Source organism: Pan paniscus, chromosome 5 (genome assembly GCF_029289425.2).
Source record: "Pan paniscus chromosome 5, NHGRI_mPanPan1-v2.0_pri, whole genome shotgun sequence".
In the NCBI taxonomy this organism is placed as follows: domain Eukaryota; kingdom Metazoa; phylum Chordata; class Mammalia; order Primates; family Hominidae; genus Pan; species Pan paniscus.
The window spans coordinates 38,933,855-38,956,125 of NC_073254.2; the positions used below are offsets into that span (position 1 = coordinate 38,933,855).

At 38.2% G+C, this 22,271-nt stretch overlaps 1 protein-coding gene across 1 annotated transcript in view; it reads right to left on the reverse strand.

Moving 5' to 3' along the window:
- The window catches only part of DCDC2 (doublecortin domain containing 2), a 189,410-nt gene that overhangs the window by 123,333 nt on the left and 43,806 nt on the right, over positions 1-22,271 (reverse strand). Inside the window, exons 4-5 of the mRNA XM_008976792.4 lie at positions 8,539-8,615; positions 8,286-8,417 (exon numbers count right to left, since the gene is read on the reverse strand). Of these exons, the coding sequence (XP_008975040.2) occupies positions 8,286-8,417; positions 8,539-8,615 (209 nt within the window). The remainder of the gene's footprint in view (positions 1-8,285; positions 8,418-8,538; positions 8,616-22,271) is intronic.

The window sequence follows — 22,271 nt, forward strand, 5'->3', positions numbered from 1 at the left end:
AAGAGAGCAGCAACCAAATCTCTCATATCTGCCATTACATTAAGAATTTCACCTATCCTAAATATATAAGCACCCAACACAGGAGCACCCAGATTCATAAAGCAAGTTCTTAGAAATCCACGAAGCGACTTAGACTCCCACATAATAGTGGGAAACTTCAACACTCCACTGACAGTATTAGATAGATCATAAAAGCAGAAAATTAGCAAAGATATTCAGGACCTGAACTCAACCTTGGACAAAATGGATGTGATAAACCTCTATGGAACTCTCCAACCCAAAACAGAATATACATTTTTCTTATTGCCACATGGCACATACCCTAAAATTAACCACAAAACCAAACATAAAACAATCCTCAGAAAATGTAAAAGAATCAAAATCATACCAAACACACCCTCAGATCGCAGCACAATAAAAATAGAAACCAAGACTTTAAAAATTGCTCAAAACCATGCAATTACATGGAAATTAAAAAACTTGCTCCTGAGTGACTTTGGGGTAAATAATAAAATTAAGGCAGAAATCAAGAAGTTCTTTGAAACTGAGAACAAAAATACAACATACCAGAATCTCTGAGACATAGCTAAGGCTGTGTTAAGAGGAAAATTTATAGCACTAAATGCCCACATCAAAAAGTTGCCTGGGCATGGTGTCTTATGCCTATAATCCCAGCACTTGGGAGGCTGAGCCGGGTAGATTGTCTGAGCTCAGGAGTTTGAGACCAGCCTGGGCAACATAGTGAAACCCCGTCTCTACAAAAAATACAAAAAAATTAGCTGGGTATGGTGGCACACTCCTGTAGTTCCAGCTGCTTGGCTGAGGTGGGAGGATCGCTTGAGCCCAGGAGGTTGAGGCTGCAATGAACAGAGATCATGCCACTGCACTTTAGCCAGGGCAACAGAGTGAGACCCTGTCTCCAAAAAAAAAGTTAGAAAGATCTCAAATGAACAACCTAATAACATAACTAAAAGAACTAAAGCAGCAAGAACAAACCAACTCCAGAGCTAGCAGAAGACAAGAAATAACCAAAATCAGAGGTGAACTGAAGGAGATCGAGACATGAAAAACTATTCAAAAGATCAATGGATCCAGGAGTTGGTTTTTAAAAAAAAATTAATAAGATACATAGGCCACCAGCTGAATTAATAAAGGAGAAAAGAGAGAAGATCCAAATGAACACAATTAGGAACGACAAATGGGATGTTACCACTGACCCTACAGAAATAAAAATAACCATCAGAAACTACTATGAACACCTCTATGCATACACTAGAAAACCTGAAAGGGATGGATAAATTCCTGGACACACACACCCTCCCAAGACTGAACCAGGAAGAAATTTATTCCCTGAATAAACCAATAACAAACTCTTAAAATTGAATCCGTAATGAATAGCCTACCGATCAAAAAAAGCCTCGGACCAGACAGATTAACAGCCGAATTCTACCAGATGTACAAAATGTGGTACCATTTCTAGTGAAACTATTCCAAAAAATTGAGGAGGAGGAACTCCTCCTCAACTTGTTCTATGAGGCCAGCATCATCCTGATACCCAACCTGGCAGAGACACAACAAAAAAGAAAGCTTCAGGCCAAGTTTGTTGTCCTTGATGAACATCAATACAAAAGTCCTCAACAAAATACTTGCAAACTGAATCCAGCAGTACCTCAAAAAGCTAATCCACCATGATCAAATAGGCTTTATCCCTGGGATGCAAGGTTCATTCAACATATGCAAATCAATAAATGTGATTCACCACATAAACAGAACTTAAAACAAAAACCATATGATTATCTCAATAGATGCAGAAAAGGCTTTCGATAAAATTCAACATCCCTTCAAGTTAAAAACTCTCAATAAACTAGGTATTGAAGGAACATAAAATAATAAGAGCCATCTATGAGAAACCCACAGCTAACATCACACTGAATGGGCAAAAACTGGAAGCATTCCCCTTGAAAACCAGCAGAAGAAAGGGATGCCCTCTCTCGCCACTCCTATTCAACATAGTATTGGAAGCCCTTCCTAGGGCAGTCATCAGGCAAGACAAAGAATTAAAGGGCATCCAAATAGGAAAAGATGAAGTCCAAACTATCCCTGTTTGCAGAAGACATGATTCTATATCTAGAAAATCTCACAGTCTCGGCCCAAAAGCTCCTTCAGCTGAGAAATAACTTCAGAAAAGTTTCAGGATACAAAATCAATGTACAAAAATCAGTAGCATTCCTATACTCCAACAACATCCAAGCTGAGCACCATATCAGGAGCACATTTTCATAATTGGCACAAAAAATAAAATAAAATATCTAGGACTACAGCTAACCAGGCGGGTAAAAGATCTCTACAATGAGAACTACAAAACACTGCCTAAAGAAATCAGAGATGACACAAACAAACAGGAAAAAACAGCCCATGGTCATGGATAGGAAGAATTAGTATCATGAAAATGGCCATATACTGCCCAAAGCAATTTACAGATTCAATATTACTGCTATCAAACTACCAATAACGTTCTTCACAGAACTAGAAAAAACTATTTTAAAATTTAAATGGAACCAAAGAAGAACCTAAATAGCCAACACAATCCTAAGCAAAAAGAACAAAGCTGGAGCCATCCTGTTACCCAACTTCAAACTATGCTACATGGATTCAGTAACCAAAACAGCATGGTATTGGGACAAAAACAGACAATGTAGACCAACGGAACCAAATAGAGACCCCAGAAATAACACAGTACACCTACTTCCATCTGTTCTTCGACAAAACTAACAAAAACAAGCAATGGGGAAAGGACTCCCTATTCAATAAATGGTGCTGGGATAACTGGCTAGCCAGATACAGATGACTGAAATTGAACTCCTTCCTTATACCATACACAAAAATCAACTCAAAATGGATTAAAGACTTAAACATAAAATGCAAAACTATAAAAGCCCTGGAAGACAACCTAGGCAACACCATCCTGGGCAAAGGAACTGGTAAAGATTTCATGACAAAGACACCAAAAGCAATCAAAATAAAAGCAAAAATTTACCAATTGGGAAACTTAAGAGCTTCTGCACATCAAAAGAAACTATCAACAGAGTAAACAGATAAACTACAGAATGGGAGAAATTTTTGCAAACTATGCATCTGACAAAGGTCTAATATCCAGCATCTATAAGGAACTTAAACTTACAAGAAAAAAAACAACCCCATTAAAAAGTGGGCAAAGGACATGAACAGACACTTTTCAAAAGAAGACATACTTGCAGCCAACAAACATATGAAAAAGAGCTCAATATCACTTATCACTAGAGAAATGAAAACAAAAAGCACAATGATACACCATCTCATGCCAGTCAAAATGGTTATTATTAAAAAGTCAAAAAATAATAGATGCTGGCAAAGCTGCAGAGAAAAGAGAATGCTTATACACTACTGGCAGAGTGTAAACTAGTTCAATCATTGTGGAAAGCAGTGTGGCAATTCCTCAGAGAGCTAAAAACAGAACTACCGTTTGACCCAGCAATCCCATTACTGGGTATACACCCAAAAGAATATAAATCATTCTACCATAAAGACCCATGCACACATATGTTCATTGCAGCACTATTCACAATAGCAAAGAAAAGGAATTAAACTAAATGTCCATCAATGGTAGACTGGATAAAGAAAAAGTGGTACATATACACCATGGAATACTATGCAGCCATAAAAAAAGGGTCAGATCATGTCCTTTGCAGGAACATGGAAAGAGCTGGAGGCCATCATCCTTTACAAACTAACACAGGAACAGAAAACCTAACACCACATGTCCTCACTTACAAGGGGGAGATAAATGATGAGTACACATGCGCACAAAGAGAAGAACAACAGGCACTGGGGCCTACTTGAGGGTAGAGGGTGGGAGGAGAGAGAGGAACAGTAAAAGTAACTATTGGGTACTAGGCTTAGTACCTGGGTGACAAAATAATCTGTACAACAAACTACCGTGACACAAGTTTACCTATGCAACTAACCTGCACATGTACCCGTGAACCTAAAATACAAGTTTAAAAAAAAAAGAAGTTTCTCTAAGTATTCAAGTGTTTGAGCAACATAACTATACTTTCATTTCTATATTTTTACTTGAATATATTTTATTTCTGTGTGTAAATTTTTTCATATTAATATATGTATGAATAGGTATATCTGGCTGTGAAATTACCTGTATATACCTTTGTGTCCTTTATATTACTTATAGGGTGGATTTACATTTATGTATATGTCAAATGTCAAAATTATATATGTAAAAAAAATTATAATTATTGAGATCTGCCTTTACTTCTGACACCAAAATAAAATCCAACAAAATCAAAGGTTTAAATAAAATTTTAAAATACAAGGAGAAAACATAGGAGAATATTCTTATAATCTTGGAGTAAGGAAGATCTAAACAAGTCATAAAACGTAGTGATTATAAAGATTGAAAATTAGACTGCATTAAAATTTAAGATATTTGTATGAAAAAAGAAATGTAAAGAAAATGCAAACTGGAAGTATACTTAAAACATATCAGAAAAGGCCAATTTCCCCAATATGTCTAGAGCAGTGGTCCCCAACCTTTTTAGCACCAGGAACTGGTTTTGCGGAAGATAATTTCTCCACAGACGGAGTGGGGGACGGGATGGTTATGAGATGACATTGTTCCACCTCAAATCATCAGGAATTAGATTCTCATAAGGAACACACTACCTAGATACCTCGCATGCACAGTTCACAATAGGCTTCACGCTCCCATGAGAATCTAATGCTGCTGCCGATCTGACAGGGGGTGGAGTGCAGGCGGTGATGCTCGCCTGCCGCTCACCTCCTGCTGGGCAGTCGGGTTCCTAACAGGCCACGGAATGGTACCAGTCCATGGCCTGGGGGTTGGGGACCCCTGGAGAGTGCCTATAAATCAATAAGATAAACGTGCAAAGGCCATGACAGACAGTTCAGATACAATGGATATAAGTATGTGGCATTTACTTACAGAGTACCTTGGTCATTTAGAACACAGGCTCTGGAGCCGGAATGCCTACTAGGCTTGAATCCCAGCCCTGCTACTCAGTATCTCCATAACCCTGGGCAAAAAATTTTCGTGCTCTATGTCTCACATCTCATGTCTATTAAAAAGAATAGAAACACTACCTACCTCATAGGGTCGCTCAGTTAATTAAGTCAAAAATATAAAGCACTGAGAATAATGCCTGACATATAAGAAATAGTCAATAGATGATGTTGTATATTAAATAAAAATCCAAAAACAATGAAATACTATTTTCATGCAACATGAGTGAAAAGACTAAATGTTAATTTTACTAGACAGGTAACAGTATGACAAACAGGCCCGTTCATAGACTTCCGGTGAAAATATAAATTAGAATAAACTCTTTGGAAGGCAATTGGCAGTATCTATCAAAATGTTAAAGGCATTTGAAACTTAATACAACAATTCAACTTCTAGACTTTTATATCCTGATAAACTTTGCTTATACAAAAAGACATGTACATGTAATAGCAAAAGATTAGAAATGACCTAAATAACCATCAAACCCAAAGGAAAATAAATCATTCTACCAAAAAGAAGCATGCACTGGTACGTTCACTGCCGTGCTATTCACAATAGCAAAGATGTGGAATCAGTCTAGGTGCTCCATCAATGGTGGGCTGGATAAAGAAAATATGGTGTATATACACCATGGAATACTACGCAGCCAGAAAAATACTGAAATCCTGTCCTTTGCAGCAATATGGATGCAGCTGGAGGCCATAATCCTAAGCAAATTAATGCAGGAACAGAAAACCAAATACTACTTATTCTCACTAGTAAGTGGGAGCTTAAACATTGGGTACAGATGGACATAAAAATAGGAACAGTAGATACTGTTGACTGCTAGAGAGGGGAGGGAAATAGAGTGAAAAACTACTTATTGGTTACTATGCTCACTTCCTGGGTGATGACATCTGTACCCGAAATCTCAGCATCATGCAATATACCCATGTAACAAACCTGCAAATGTATTCCCTGAACCTAAAATAAAAAAATGAAATTATAAAAAAGAGGTAACTGGTCTAAAAAATTAAGTTGGGAACACTCATTCTATTTTATAAAATGAGATGTTGCCCAACTAAAAATTTCTTAATAAAAAAATTAGGATTTGGAATACTTTGTGTTAAAATAGAATACTTTGGGCCAGTCGCAGTGGCTCACACCTGTAATCCTAGCACTTTGGGAGGCCAAGGTGGGTGGATTGCTTGAGGTCAGGAGTTTGAAACTAGCCTGGCCAACATGGTGAAACCCAGTTTCTACGAAAAAAAATTTTTTTTAATTAGATGGGCATGGTGGCAGGTGCCTGTAATCCCAGCTGTTTGAGAGGCTGAGGCAGGAGAATCACTTGAACCCAGGAGGTGGAGGTTGCAGTGAGCCAAGATCCCACCATTGCACTCCAGTCTGGGCAACAAGAGTGAAACTCCATCTCAAAAAAAAATAAAAATAAAAATAAATAAAATACTTTGTAGTCATTAAAAATAATAAAATAGAGGTATCTGTGCTGATAAGAATAATCTCTAAGATTTATTATAGGAAAAAATCAAGGGGGTGTTTGTATACATGTATTTATTTATTTATACATATGTATGCATTTCCATTTAATGTTTTTAAAAAGTGGTCCAGGTACAGTGGCTCACACCTGTAATCCCAGCACTTTGGGAGGCCAAGGCGGGCGGATTGCTTGACCCCAGGAGTTCAAGACCAGCTTGGGCAACATGACAAAATCTAATCTCTACAAAAAAGAAAAAAAAAAAAAAATGCTAGACGTTGTGGTGCATGCTACTTGGGAGGTTGAGGTAAGAGTATCAATTGAGTCTGCACAATCGAGGCTGCAGTGAGCTGAGATCACACCATTGCACTCCAGCCTGGGTGACACAGCGAGACCCTGTCTCAAAAAAATAATATTAAAAATTAAAAATGTATATGCTTGCATATGCATAGAATATTTCCGGGATGATGCTGAAAAGTACTAGGGAGAAGGACTGGGCATACCTAAGATAGGAGAAATGCTCTTTACTTATATTGTATTTGAATTTTTTGCCACATGTAAAGTATTCCTTTCAATTAAAACACCTAATTATATTTAAAATCTCAATGACTATGAGACTGTGGATATTAATATGTGTAAATATACAAACATTAATCTGCATACACATTTACCTGAAAGACATAATATGCAATCATTTGAGAACTATTTTATCACGTGCGTATGAAAACAAACACTTGAAACAGTGTACTCTGCTAAAGCAGTATATACATATACATACTTTTAATATGTTGTGCACATGTATATGTTATTTGTAACCCTCCCATCTGACGGAAAATAAATGTCAGCCTCCATCAAGGGATAATTTCATAGGCTTCACAATTTAAATCTATGATGTTAATCTTCACTTAAATGTTGGAACCTGAAAAAAATGCTTTTGATTTCTTACATTTAGACAACCCCACTAAATTATTCTTTCTATGCCTCCTCTTTAAATGCACTAATACTTCCTGATATCTGATTTTTACCCTAGGCAAATAGTTTAAACTATCAAATAATCATAAATGACCCCTTTAAAAAAAAAAAACGGACAATTAAGGGTTAAGAGGCTGGGCCGGGCTTGGTGGCTCAAGCCTGTAATCCCAGGACTTTGGGAGGCCAAGGCGGGCGGATCACGAGGTCAGGAGATCGAGCCCATCCTGGCTAACATGGAGAAACCCCGTCTCTACTAAAAATACAAAAAATTAGCCGGGCGTGGTGGTGGGCGCCTGTGGTCCCAGCTACTCGGGAGGCTGAGGCAGGAGAATGGCATGAACCCAGGAGGCAGAGCTTGCAGTGAGCTGAGATTGTGCCACTGCACACCAGCCTGGGAGACAGAGCAAGACTCCATCTCAAAAAAAAAAAAAAAAAAAAAAAAAAGTTAAGGGGCTGGCTCTTTCAAAAAATCCTTCTCAACTAAAGTTATGTTTGCCTAGTCACTCTAAATCAAAGAATAAAAATCGTTAATATTTGTAGATGTGCTACTATGTGCCAATGACTGTTTTAAGCTCTGTATGTGGATTACCTCATTTTAAACAACACTATGAGGTATATCTCCATTCTGCAGATAAAGAAACTGAGGCATACGGGGCCTAACTGGGGAGCCAAAATTCAAATCCACAGACCAGTGACTCCGGAGCCTCCTGAGAATATCTTCAACAATTCAAAAACTCCTCCACTTACAAGTTTGTTTTGACATACCTGTGAACAGCCCCGCTCCTCAGAGTGATTTTTTCCGTGACCATTTGTAGTACATGATCCCACTGATTCAAGGTTTTTCTGGGGATAAGGAGGCGAGAAGCTGGGTTTATGAGGTCTCCATTTGCAATCAAGCTGGAAAACAGGAGGCAAACCTTCTGAAACAGTTATGCCTTGAAAACTACAACACAAATTCCAAACCAAAAGGAAACCACCAAGCCAATTTTAACTTGAAGTATAAAGGGTTTCAACTTACAAGATAGTGCACGGCTCCTGAAGCGGTTTTCTAAAGCGAGCTGACACATTGATCCTGCTATGGATTACTGGTTTTACCTTTAAAAGCAAAGGAAAAAAAAATATAAACCACTAAGCTTATATTAGCTTTTTTTTCCTATGAGGAAAATCTACAGTTTCTAGGGAACTGCCTGAGACTTCCTGTGCCTTTGTTAAAACCTTGCTTTTCTCAGCATTTCTGTAAACTCTGAGCTCACCCTTTAGCAATATTATAAGCCCTTAACAAAGCTCTCAAGAAAAGAAAGGAAAATTTCCCTTAAGCCCTAGGCACACTGCTCATGATCTGTGGAAAAAAAAAAAAAACAGAAATCATTTTCTGTTACGAAAATATTAAGATAATTTTTAAACAATGCATTCTGAAAAACAACAAAATAATCCTATAAAATCTTGAGCTCTGAAGTGCTGTGCCTGCAGCCCAACATACTGTGTTCCATCATCTTTCCTTTCCCATTCCCATGCACCTGCTTTCTGATCCTTGGCCCCCACCAAGTGCCTGACCCCACCCTTTTCTCTTAAGACTGACACAAGCAATTTTTCCCAGGTTTCACTTTCTCCCCTATCCCCCATTGAATCAGGTACACTCACGCCAGCACCCTCGATTTCCGCAGCCCTTGCAACTGGGTAGATGTGATCACCTTTGCCTCTCTTTTTGCTTCCAGGGTCCCAGCTGCTATTAGAGAGAACCACGGGGCCCCACGAGCAGCCCTCACCTGAGACCAGCTTTCAGCATCAAGCCATCACCTGGACCTCAGTATAGCTTGCTCAGCCAGCACTCCACTCCTCCCACAGTTCTTTTTTCCATTTCCCACAGTGGATAGTCCAAATCCTCACCTCTCATCTCACCTCACCCCTCACCTAACCCCTAAAATCCCACTCCAGGCACACACACTCTCAGCAGGTCATTTCATTCCAAATGTCAAGAAATAGAAGCCAGTAGACACGAAGCCCCTCAACCTTCCTTCCCTCCACAACTCACCTCATCTAGATCCTCACCATTTTTCTCCTTTTCTGCCTGTCTCAGAAGGAACTATATGCCTTTACGAAGCTAACCCCACATCTTGATTTTGTCCCTGGCTGTCTCTGCTTGTTCATTCATTTAAGACCTCCATCTCCACCTGGTGCCTTTAATTTTCCCCTTGACCTTATGGCCGCTCTCAAGTACGGCTGCCATCTCTCTCTTCATTATTCCTATTCCGACTTCCTCCCTATCCTCTCTTCAGGCTTCTGCCGTCTGGTGTCCACCTTTAACACTGGAAGATAAATCCCGACTTTCAAGCATGGCCTGCAAGAACTCCCAGGACCAAGTGCCGCTTACTTGGTGCCCTCATCTCCTACCAACACTCCTTCCACACAGACTCCTCGTCAAGCACTGTAGTTGAACCAGCCTGCTCCCCTCCATTCCCAAAACATCCCCTGCATCCACACCTTGCCTTTGCCCCTCTGGCTAAAAAGCCCTCCTCATTTCTCCACCTACTGGAATTCCATCTGCTCTTCAAGGCCCAGCTCAGTTATCACCAATCATTCCCTGCTCATTCTTCTTGCGCTTTCTGTCTCAAACTGCTACAGCTACTATAGTATTGATTCTTGCACTTTGAGTTTTAGGTGATTTTACCCCATGATTTGAAAGGAAAACTTACAAACAACACTAATTTATAAAAATAGGTAACAGTTGTGCTATATTTCATGGCAAGCACTGTACTAAGTAATTTATATGCATTATATATTTTCTAATCATCAAAACAGTGTCCTGAAGTGGCATTACTATAGTCCCAATTTACTAAAGAAACTGGAGCTTGATTAATTAATTGGCCTAAAATCACACATAATAAGTGGTAGAGGTTTAGTGAACCTATGTCTATGAGCCCCTACTATTTGCTACGCACTTTGCTAGTTATCTTAAAAATCAAATAGTAGCCTTAGATCATTTATGGGACTCCATTCTTGGTAGAATTATGCCATCTCTGAGAGAAACAAGAATGAATATTTTTTCTGTGACTCTCCAGTGCCTAAAACAGTGCTTGGCAATGCCTACGAGTTGCACAATAAATGTTTGTTAAAATGTCATACTCTAGAGTACAATTTTTAAAATTTAATCATAGTAACTTTTTTTCATTTTAAGCACACAGGTTCGTAGCCCTACACTAACACCTAGCATCACATTAAGTGATGCTGACTTTTTAAAAAATGTTTAACAGGGCTGGGTGTGTTGGCTCACGCCTGTAATCCCAACACTTTGGGAGGCTGAGGCAGGCGGATCTCCTAAGGTCAGGAGTTGGAGACCAGCCTGGCCAACATGGTGAAACCCTGTCTCTACTGAAAATACAAAAATTAGCTGAGTGTGGTGGTGTGCGCCTGTAGTCCCAGCTACTCAGGAGGCTGAAGCACGAGAATTGCTTGAAACCGGGAGGCAGAGGTTGCAGTGATCTGAGATGGCACCATTGCACTCCAGCCTGGGCAAGAAAGCGAGACTCTGTCTCAAAAGAAAAAATAAAATAAAATGTTTAGCAGGTAATGCATGCACCTGAACAAAATTCAAGTGGTTAAAGGGGGTGTATAGTAAAAAAGAAGTGTCCTTCCCACTCCTATGCCCTAATCACCAAGCTGCAACCAGAGTTAGAAATACTCCTTCAAAGATAGTCTGTACATACACATGCATATTATCTTATGTACATAGCACATACATACAATTTTTAAATGCGCTGATGGCCTGCTTTACCGATTCTTCAGCACCTTGCTTTTTTAATTTAATAATTTATCATGGAGATTGTTTCAAATGGGTACTTACAAGTGAGAGTTATATCATTTTTTTTCCCTTTTAGAGACAGGGTGTTGCTCTGTCACCCAGGCTAGAGTACAGTGGTGCGATCAGAGCTCACTGTAACCTCAAACTCCTGGGCTTAAGCATTCCTCCTTAGTGCCTTACCTAGCAATGCACTAAGCACATACAGAGGATGCTCTGCTGTTATCTCTTCAATATGTGACTCTCTAACCATACCCATTCTTGACGGTTTAAAATCTTGTTGGGTTATTGAATTAAAGGCAAAAGTTAATACGTTATATCAATAAGTAACTTTAAAAATCTTGTTGCATTGTCTAAAACATGCTGTCTTGCTTTAGAGCACAGATAGCTATAAACAATATATTGAAATTCATAAAAATACATGATTGTTGAAATAATTATGTAATTTGATTCTGAGTATGTAAATTATTACTTGAATTCAATAAAACCATCTGTTTTAAATAATAATTGTTTTCCTCATTCAGCATGGCAAAAATGTTCCCCAAATGTTCATGATTAACCAGTTGAATTGAAAACTAATCTTAAAGTTATATTTCCTTGAGTTACATAATTAAAATAACTAAATTATTGTTTTCAGATACACTAAAAATCTGAAAAACTACTCAAAGTAGTATACCTGAATTGTAAAAGAAACAAAAAGATAATTATAAAAAATGATTCATACTTTTTAAAAACAATACCAGTTTTTATATAAAATGCATTTTTAGCAGGCATTTTAAGTAATAAACAACACACAAAAAAATTAAACCAAATCAACTGGGTATAAGAGGAACTTCTCCAGAGCCCTAATCGGGGATAAAGGGTTGGTCAATTGGTGGTACTCTAGGGACATGATGGCTTTAGATGATGGGGAACATAATGATAAATTAGAATTTTTAAATCAATTTTCTTATTAGCCCATACACTTCCCCTTACACTGTAAACATAAATGCCACTTCAGGCCAGGTGCAGTGGCTTACACCTATAATCCCAGCACTTTGGGAGGCCAAGGGCGGTGGGGGGTGGGGGGTGGATCACCTGAGGTCAGGAGTTCGAGACCAGCCATGGCCAACATGGTGAAACCCCATCTCTACTAAAAATACAAAAATTATCTGGGCGTGGTGGTGTGCACCTGTAATTCCAACTACTTGGAAGCTGAGGGATGAGAATCACTTGAACCCAGAAGGCAGTGGTTGCAGTGAGCCAAGATTGCGCCACTGCACTTCAGCCTGGGCAACAAGAACAAAACTCTGTCTCAAAAAAAAAAGAAAGGAAAGAAAAGAAATGCTACTTGAAATATGAGGGTAATATTAACTATCAACACTCCTAGTTACAAGGAGATGGACACCTAGAGATGGAGTATGAGGTATTCTCACTCAGAGCCCCGTGTACCCAGGGATGGAGTTCACTGGTGAGCAGGCTGACCAGCGTGTAATCTGTGACTACGAAACCAATCAAATGGTAAGTTATCATTGCAAAATTCAAACTTTCACTTTGTACTTTGACTTTGTCATTTGGTGAAGGAATCAACACCAAGCAAAAGCAGGACACACTGATGACTGACCTCTTGCCTCGATTCTGCACTGGGCTCAACATTGTCTTGAAAAACCAAATTTATTTCAATATTGAGAAGTAGGTTAGCCGAGTGAATTAGAGAGAGGAGTCATTCTGGAGCAGGCTGAAGAGGCTGGCAAAACCCCATTTCTAACCCCTGAGTGGAGATTAGATAGATAGATAGATAGATAGATAGATAGATAGATAGATAGATAGATAGATAGATAGACAGACAGACAGACAAAATATTTCTTGGAAATATTTCCAAAGTCAAAGGTGGCAAAAGTAACTTAACCATTCTTACCCTGCTGGAATGGGATGAGCTAGGAGTCTAGTGCAGAATTTGGATACAAATCACATGCTGTTTCCAATATATCACTCTGTCTCTGACATCTTATTTAGATTAGATTTTGTTTATGTCACAGATGACCATACAAAAATAAAATGCTTCACGTGAACCCAGTAAGTTTACGTAAGTAATTTAAGTCAAGTTCACAAATTCCATAACAGTAGGTCAATATCACAGCTGGGTCAACATTCAAGTTAAAAGCTGGATGAATCTGTTTGCTATGAAAAATAAAATGAATAAAATCAAAATTGTTCCTTTAAAAACATATATTTGGAATAACAAGATCAAGGTTGATAAACTGAGTAACTGACTAAAGCTCTGGAATTCTGAATTTTGACACTGATTGCCTAAACCTTTTTACATGAGCCAATTCAACACTTCACACTTCAATTTCTAGACCTATAAAAGTAGGAATAATCCTGCTAAACTAGCCCAAAGGGATGCTCCATGAACTAATTAATAAAGTGGAAATATCACTCCCTGGGGCTGTAAACTGAATGCTTCTGAGAATCCCTCTGCCTCAAATCTCAGCACTCACCACGTCTTGAAAACCTGGTCCAAAAAAAAACAAACTCTGTCTAAGGAGGTGAGGAAAGGATGCTGTTAAATGATACTATCACAAAATTGTAATGACCACAAACCTCTTGGAAGAACTGATTATAGAATTTAAAAGCTCAATTTTCAATAACTTTAAAAAATACATATCAGATTTTTGTGACTGTCCATGAGATAGACTTAGGCATTTTTAAAGAAAAATATGTAGTGAAATTTCTTACTTGCAAAATATAAGCCAACCTACACAAAAAAGCTTCAACTCTATTTTCTTTATCGTATGGATTTAAGGAAAAGTAGGTTCTCAAAATGGTAATTTTAGAGGAAACTGTTACTACTTAGCAAACAGCACACAGCATCAAAGAGAACAAAATCCTTTACAAAATAATGAATCAGTTATCACCACTTTTTGATAAATGAGAAGGGCCAAAGGCTAGTAAAAGACACCAGATTAGAAAACAATTTATCAAGGAGTCAATACACCAGATACATCCAAATTATAGATTGTTCTGAAAAAGATTTTTTAAAGAATCCTTCTTTTTTTTTCAGTATCACTGTTTTTTAAATGGGAGAAAGACTGGCTAAGATGTCTGATGAGATCTACTAGACTAAACGGGCCCTATTTTTTGAGGGGATGTGTCATAACTGATATTGGAAAGTGCCAATGTCACTTTGTTAGGATGCAAAGATGTCTAGATGAACTAAATTCCAGACAGTGATGAACCCTTTCTAAGGGAGAAGAAATCTTCAGCTGCTTTCATCCCCAGGGGCACAAAAGGCAGAGGAATAAACCTCCATAGACAGTCAGCCTGTGTTAGTCAGCATGACCAAGGAAACCCAGATGTAGAGCAAGCCCACACCACCCATGAATTCTTCCCCATGGGGCCTTCTTCAAGTGCACAGAAGTGTAACAAAAGCCAAGAGCAGGGCAAAAGAGCAGAGAAAGGAATCCCATAGTGTGGAAAGCTGTGTAACAGACAGAATCTCCAGTGGTGGAAATAGCTAATAGCTGGACTAATTGTAGAGACAGATTTCTAAATCTCACCAATATTAACTCCCAAGTCCTGTTGCACAGAAAGCAAGCCCTGATTTCACCCTCAAAGTGTTTGAAACCACTAGTAAACTAAATCTAACTAAAACTGCAGCCCAGCCTGTTCCCAGCTCAACTATGGATTATACTATAAGATCAGCTCCTTTCCCTAGCAGCCCAATAGAAGAAGGGGACATGCTTTTTCCTGGGGATAATTATCACCTACTTTAAATTTCTATAAGTTTTATACAAAATTTCATACAAAATGACTAGTACACAACAAAAACTATAAAACATGTAAATAAAGTAGAAAACATGACGACCCGTTATCAAGAGAAATAAAGTCAAACCCAGAGATGATCATGATATTGAAATTAGCAAATAAGGATTTTAATATAAATGTTATAAATACGTTAAAAAATTCAGTAGAAAAGGTGGAAAAATGATAAAATAAGAGGAATTTTAGCCCAAAAATTGAAACTCTAAAGAAACAAAAGAAAATTCTAGAACTAAAAAACAGAATATCTGTAATGAAGAATTCATTCCATGCGTTTTAGCAGATTAGACACAATAGAGAGTGTCCTGAGAAAATATCCTCCAAAAAGGAAGTTGAAACAAAGACCGTTTTTTAGACAGATAAAAGCCGAGAGAATTGACTGTTGCCAGACCCATGCTACCAAAAAATCGCAAAGGAAGTTCTTCAAACAGGGAAAATAATACAAGATACAAACCTGGATCTGCACAGAAGTATAAAAGGACATTGAATGGAAATATGTGAGTAATTTTTAAAACTGAAAAAAATTAATCCACGCCTGTAATCCCAGCACTTGGGGAGGCCAAGGTGGGTGGATCACAAGGTCAGGAGTTCAAGACCAGCCTGGCCAACATGGTGAAACCCCATCTCTACTAAAAATACAAAAAATTAGCCAGGCGTGGTGGCGGGCACCTGTAATCCCAGCTACTTGGGAGGCTGAGGCAGGAGAATCACTTGAACTCAAGAGGCGGAGGTTGCAGTGAGACGAGATCGCGCCATTGCACTCCAGCCCGGGTGACAGTGCAAGACTCTATCTCAAAAAAAAAAAAAAAAAAAAAAATTAGTCCTAAAGACTAGTTTAAAACAAAAATAATAATGATGATTCATGAGATTGGTACATATATAAAACTAAAATATTTAATAGGAACACAAAGGTATCATTAAAGATAAATGGAATTACACTGTTGTACAGAACTGGCATAATATTATTTGAAGACAAACTAAAATAAGTTAAGGATGTATATTGTGAGCCCTAGAGTACCTACTGAAAACAAAATCCCAAAGAGGCATAGCTAAAAAGCCAATAGGGAGATAAAATGAAATAATTGTTTAAATGTTTGATGAATCTGTTCATAAAAAAAGACAAGAAAGAACAAAAACAAATATTAGATGGAACAAAAAAACAAATAACATGATAAACTCGATTCCAATCATGCCAGTAATTCAGTAAATTCAAATGAACTAAAAATTCCAACTAAAGGACAGAGACAGGCAGACTGGAAAAAGGAACAAGATCTCACTATATACTGTTTATAAGAGACACACTTTAAATATAAAGACGTGAGTAGGCCAGGTATGGTGGCCCATGCCCATAATCCCAGCACTTTGGCAGGCTGAAATGGGAGGACTGCTTGAGCCCAGGAGTTCAGGACCAGCTTGGGCAACATAGTGAGACCCTGTCTATTAAAAAAAATAATAATTAAAAAAAAGACAAAAACAAGATATGGGTAGGTTAAAACTATGGACAAAGATATACCAGATAAATATTAATCAAGTAAATTCAGATGTTTTTGGTCAATGCAAAATTACAAAAGAAACATAATATCCATTTTCTTGATTAATTTTCATAGTAGATTTGTATTAAAGTGTTTTTTAAACAAATATACTTTTTATACTTGGCTATGTCTTAGAGAACATTATATCCCATATAATATCTGACGTGCTAAAATATCTTTTTCTAGTATTGTGCTCTTTTGGATGTAAGAAAATCGAGCTCCAAAAAATTAAGCTCCAGAAAATTAAATAAGTATTGTTAATCTGAAATAGTACAGCTCCCGGGTATTTTGGGTATATAATCTTCTATGGTATCAAAGGAAAATACTAACTGCATAACTGGATACTCCATCACAGTTCAGCAATATGTTGTCTCTGAACCCCATCCTTCTGTGACCATTCTCAGTTTCCTATACCAACAACTCCTCCTCCTTGGCTCACATTAAATGTTGGTATTTCCCCCCCAGAATTCCATCTCTGCCTTCCCGGCTTTTAACCCAAACACTCTCTTGGTCAAATTTATCACACGCCATGTTGTTTATGACCAACATCATTTTGCCAATGACAACCAAATCCCTATCTCTAGTCCAGATTTTTCTCCTGACACCAAATCTGTATACCCAGCTGGATATGTCTAATGCTTTTCATTAAAACTAAGATTTGTAAAAGTCTGTCTATACTTAAACAGTCATCAAGTCAGCAGAGTCACTAAAACATAAGAAATTTGTTTTGCATTATTCAGTTTTCATAAATCACCTGCATTTTTATTCAAAGCAGTTGCAAGAAAATGTTACCACAGGACACATCGTTACCACTGATGAAATCCCAGAGCTCTCCCCACTCAAAATTATTTTATCTGTCCCTTTCTTACCTGCCCCCACAGCCCAAGGTCAGGTCCTCACAAATCCTCTAGGAGCTGCACCTAGCATGGTCTAAGCAGCATTCCTGCCTCTAGCATCTTTCCTCTCTCATCCAACTCTGTGTGAATTCATCTTCCTGAAGCACAGACCCAAACATGTGACGTCTCTCTGCAAACACCTATAAAAGCTGCCACTGGCTTCAGATGATGTCCTCGTGTCTTGGACTGGACTTGATTATTTGGAACATATTTGAGCTGACCCCATCCTACCACACTGTAACCTTATTTCTCCTATTGCCACACTTACCATTCACTTTGCTGGATAATTTCTCTCTTCCAAAATGCAAATCATTTTGTCTGAACTTTTCATGCAATACTTTTTATACAATACTTTTTATAAAGTTAACATATTCCCCAATGGCATCAATATTTATGTAGACCGCATATTTATTTGTTTTCTTAGTAAACAGCCTTATCTATAACCAAAAAACCTATTATTGGTGCTTTGAATACAGAATTTGCTCAGTACATACTTTAATTAAACAACAATTAGGACACCAATTTTTGAGCATATATTATGCCCAGAACTGCATCAAATACTTTCCATATGTTACTTTGACTTTTCACAATATCATTCTAAGGTAGTTATTTTCTAATAAATTTACAGTTGTAAAACACATCAGAATTTATAAAAGGTTTTCATTTATATTCACATTTGTTCCTCAAAATAACCTTATGAGGTTACCATTACTCTAATTGTATAGATGGGAAAAGATGAGCCTCCCCATCACTCAAGGTCATGCAGTAAGCAAAGAAGCAGTCACATGAATCCACTCGTGACTTCCAAACCAGAGTTCTTCCTACTGTGCCTTGCAGCACATATGTTCTCAAGTTCACCCAAGTCTGTCTCCCCTTGACTACTATCAAATATTCTTCACATGAGGCTAACAGTACAATTTATGTACAACCTGATGTCAGGCCTCTGAGCCCAAGCTAAGCCATCATATCCCCTGTGACCTGCACATATGCATTCAGATGGCCTGAAGCAACTGAAGAACCACAAAAGAAGTGAAAATAGCCAGTTCCTGCCTTAACTGATGACATTCCACCATTGTGATTTGTTCCTGCCCCACCCTAACTGATCAATTGACCTTGTGACATTCCTTCTCCTGGACAGTGAGTCTCAGGAGCTCCCCACCGAGCACCTTGTGACCCCCACCCCCGCCTGCAAGAGAACAACCCCCTTTAACTGCAATTTTCCACTACCTACCCAAATCCTGTAAAACTGCCTCACCCCATCTCCCTTTGCTGACTCCTTTTTCGGACTCAGTCCGACTGCACCCAGGTGATTAAAAAGCTTTATTGCTCACACAAAGCCTGTTTGGTGGTCTCTTCACATGGACACATAACACCTCAGTGGAATGAAAATTAAAATCTGTTAATCCCAGTAACTTCTAGAAATTCCATAATCCAGGGATGGTGGCAAAATCAGGCCAGCCACGGAAATATTTTGGAAAGAATCTCTTTACCGGCATTGTTATATAATAATAATTTTTTTTAAATTCCAATTGCACTAACCAGTGAGAAACTAGTTAGAGAAGATGTCTTTAATTATAACGAACAAGCTGTCTGGAACATTCCCAGAAGGGTCCAGTTAGTTTCTATGAGCTGATGAAACCACTCATCTCTACCTGGGTCCTATTGGTCCCCATGTTGCTGTACCCAGTACACAGGCTGATTTCCAAAGGAAAGGTTAGGGCTCATCTGTCAAGTGCGGATTATCATTCCTTATTCAGATGGCTATTTTCCTCCCAATAATGGATACCATAGCATCGGTTTGCATATTTTGCCTTTTGTACTGTGATCTAAATGAATACCTCCATTCACTGAGACAGGAAAACAATTCAAACCAAATTAACAAACAAACAGATGATACGCTATTCAAAACAAAGCAAAGTAAAATATTTCTTTTTTAACCTAAAAATGACCCAGAAGATAAGATACCCATCATAAGTAATACCTTCTTTGGAAAACTCTTCAATGTATGTATATATTAAATAAATGTTTATATTCCTAAGTCTTCTCAGCAAATTTTGATGCTTCAAATCAGTTTTCATACCACAAATTTTTAAGCTATTGAAATTCTGGTTTGATTTTTCTCTTTATTGTTTTCTGTGGAATATATCACCACAGAAATATTTCCACAGATGATCCTAAGAATTCTGAATATATAATGTTAAGCCTCAAGTGTACTAACTTATTCTAAAAATAATTATTTGCAATGGGCACTTACAAGAAAATAAATGTTACTTGAATACTTGTTAAGGTATTCACAAGTAAATGCTCATGGGTTTCCCTAATGCTATGCTTAAGAGAATAATATGGCCCCCATAAAGTTAAAAAATAACCAATTAACTCAAGAGAATTCTCAGAAGTTACAGGAACTGCCACTAAGCAAGCACTGGGGAAAAAAAAAATAAAAGTATTTGGGGATTGTTTGTCTTTTCTTTTGTATTCTTTCTTAACTTACTACACCATACTTAGATTTCACCATTGCCATTTTTTGTTTTTGTTTTATTTTCCCAAATGGGATTTTGGTTATCAAACATATCTAGGCAGTGGAATGTAAATTTTCCACTAGGAATGCAGAGCAGCTGACAGTGTGTACATAACAATGCAAGATAAAAGTGAGCAATGCTGAGTATGCAGCGGGCAGCGCGTGTGGGCGGCTGCAGCTTCCACCTGCAAGGAAATAAGTCATTTAGCCCCCAGGATTCCCACTGGAGAATGTGCCAACTCTACATGATCTACATTCAGTCCTTCAGAAATACTATGAAAGCTGTGAACCCACCAACAGATGGCAAGAAAAGGGAAGCTAACATTTTTAGCAAATATTAGTTTTTCACCCACAATGTGCTGGCTTTGTGATCTCTTCAGAGGATTCAGCAGAGGAGGACAGACGGGGTCCCCACTCTCACTGAGCTTACAGGGATGACAGACAGTAAAGGGGTAAAGGCAAGAATAAGGTGGTGCAGCTTATTCAGGAGCACTGGACTGGAAGTCAGCTCCTAGCCCTAGAAGCGCAGCTCCTCACTGAGTTTCCGGAGGCAGTCACTTCACCAACATGGGTGACTTGCATACTCAGCTACAGGATGAGGGCACTGCATTTCAGCAATCTCTCCAAGTTCTCACATTCTCCAAAAATACTAAAGTGTTATTAAAATACAAGTTATTTCAAACAAAAATAGAGCTTTTAAAATTAAACTATTAAAAATATTAGCCAGGCATGGTGGCTCATGCCTGTAATCCCAGCACTTTGGGAGGCCAAGGCAAGAGAATCACTTGAAGCTCAGAGTTCGAGACCAGTCTGGGCAACATAGTGAGACCTTGTTTCTACAAAAAGGTTTAAAATTAGCTAGGTGCAGTGGCTCATTCCTATAATCCCAGCTACTCAGGAGGCTGAGGTGGGAGGATTGCCTGAGCCTAGGCGTTCAAGGTTGAAATGAGCTATGATCATGCTACTCTATACATTCCAGTCTGGGCAACAGAGCAAGACGTCTCAAAAAAAAACAAAAACAAAAACAAAAAAGCACTAAAATTAAAACTAAAAATATGGCCTTACTAACCCTAAATGTCAAACAATTGCTAAGGCAATAGGAACCTCCAAAATGGAACAAATCATCATTATGAACGTCAATGGAATCCGATACAGGAATCTTCTCATAACTGTTTAAAAAAATGAACATTGACTAGATCAGCTAGGTTTTTAATATAATAATATATAAATTTCAGTTTCAATTGCTTACTAGATGCCACATTTCACAAGGCAAATGTGATAGTAATTAAATTTGAATAAGAGTCAGTGTTGGAAAAAAGTCCGGAAGATCAGAAACCCTTCCTAACAGGGTCACAACTGTTCAGCAACAGACCAATGATGCTGCTAACTTGCATTGTTCTAGGTGGTTTCAAGGTAGAGAAACGTGTCCTGTCCTTAACCAAAACTGATATACTAGTGCTAAGTGCTTGAGATCTTTCAAAAGAAATATATTTTTCTTGTAATAGGACTAAAACCTAAATTTAAGAATCTGAGCATGTTTCCCACTCAAATTAATCCCGCCTCAGCAGTTCATGTCCGTTTTCCCCATTGCTATATAATAGCTATACCTCTCTGATAGATATACTAGTGGAATACACTTTGATTTCCAAAAACACACTTTAAGGGCAATGTTCCAGGATGGAAAATGATATTGATCTTTGCTTTTTTTTTTTTTTAAATAACCAGCCCCATAAATAGTCCCAGATAATGCATGTTTCTGTAGCTCCTTAGAGAAGCACTTACACCTTAAGGAACCTCCTAGAATCAAGTCGTCCACACCAGCCACCAGCCTTTACTGCAGTGGTTGAGGACATCTGAAGAACCCCAATGCAGAGAAGAAAGCCTTCCATACATGATACTCCCCTTCCAAAGGAAGAGACAGGCCCTAAGAGGCACCCCACAGTCTGAAATCAGAAGCTGTCTACAGTAAATCGTCTATGTATCTCCTAGTTTATTTACTATCCACAGAGAGGGCTCATTCATTCAATGACATCTATCAGTCATCTACTGTGTGACAGGCACTGGACTAATGTTGAGTATTTGTTGGTAAATAAAATAGTCAAGACCCCTGCCTTCATGAAGCCCACAAAATAATAGAGAGGGTTAGTGATACACAAAAAATAAGAAATCAAACCAAAAAAATACTTTGGGAGCAGAAAGGAGGCTGGA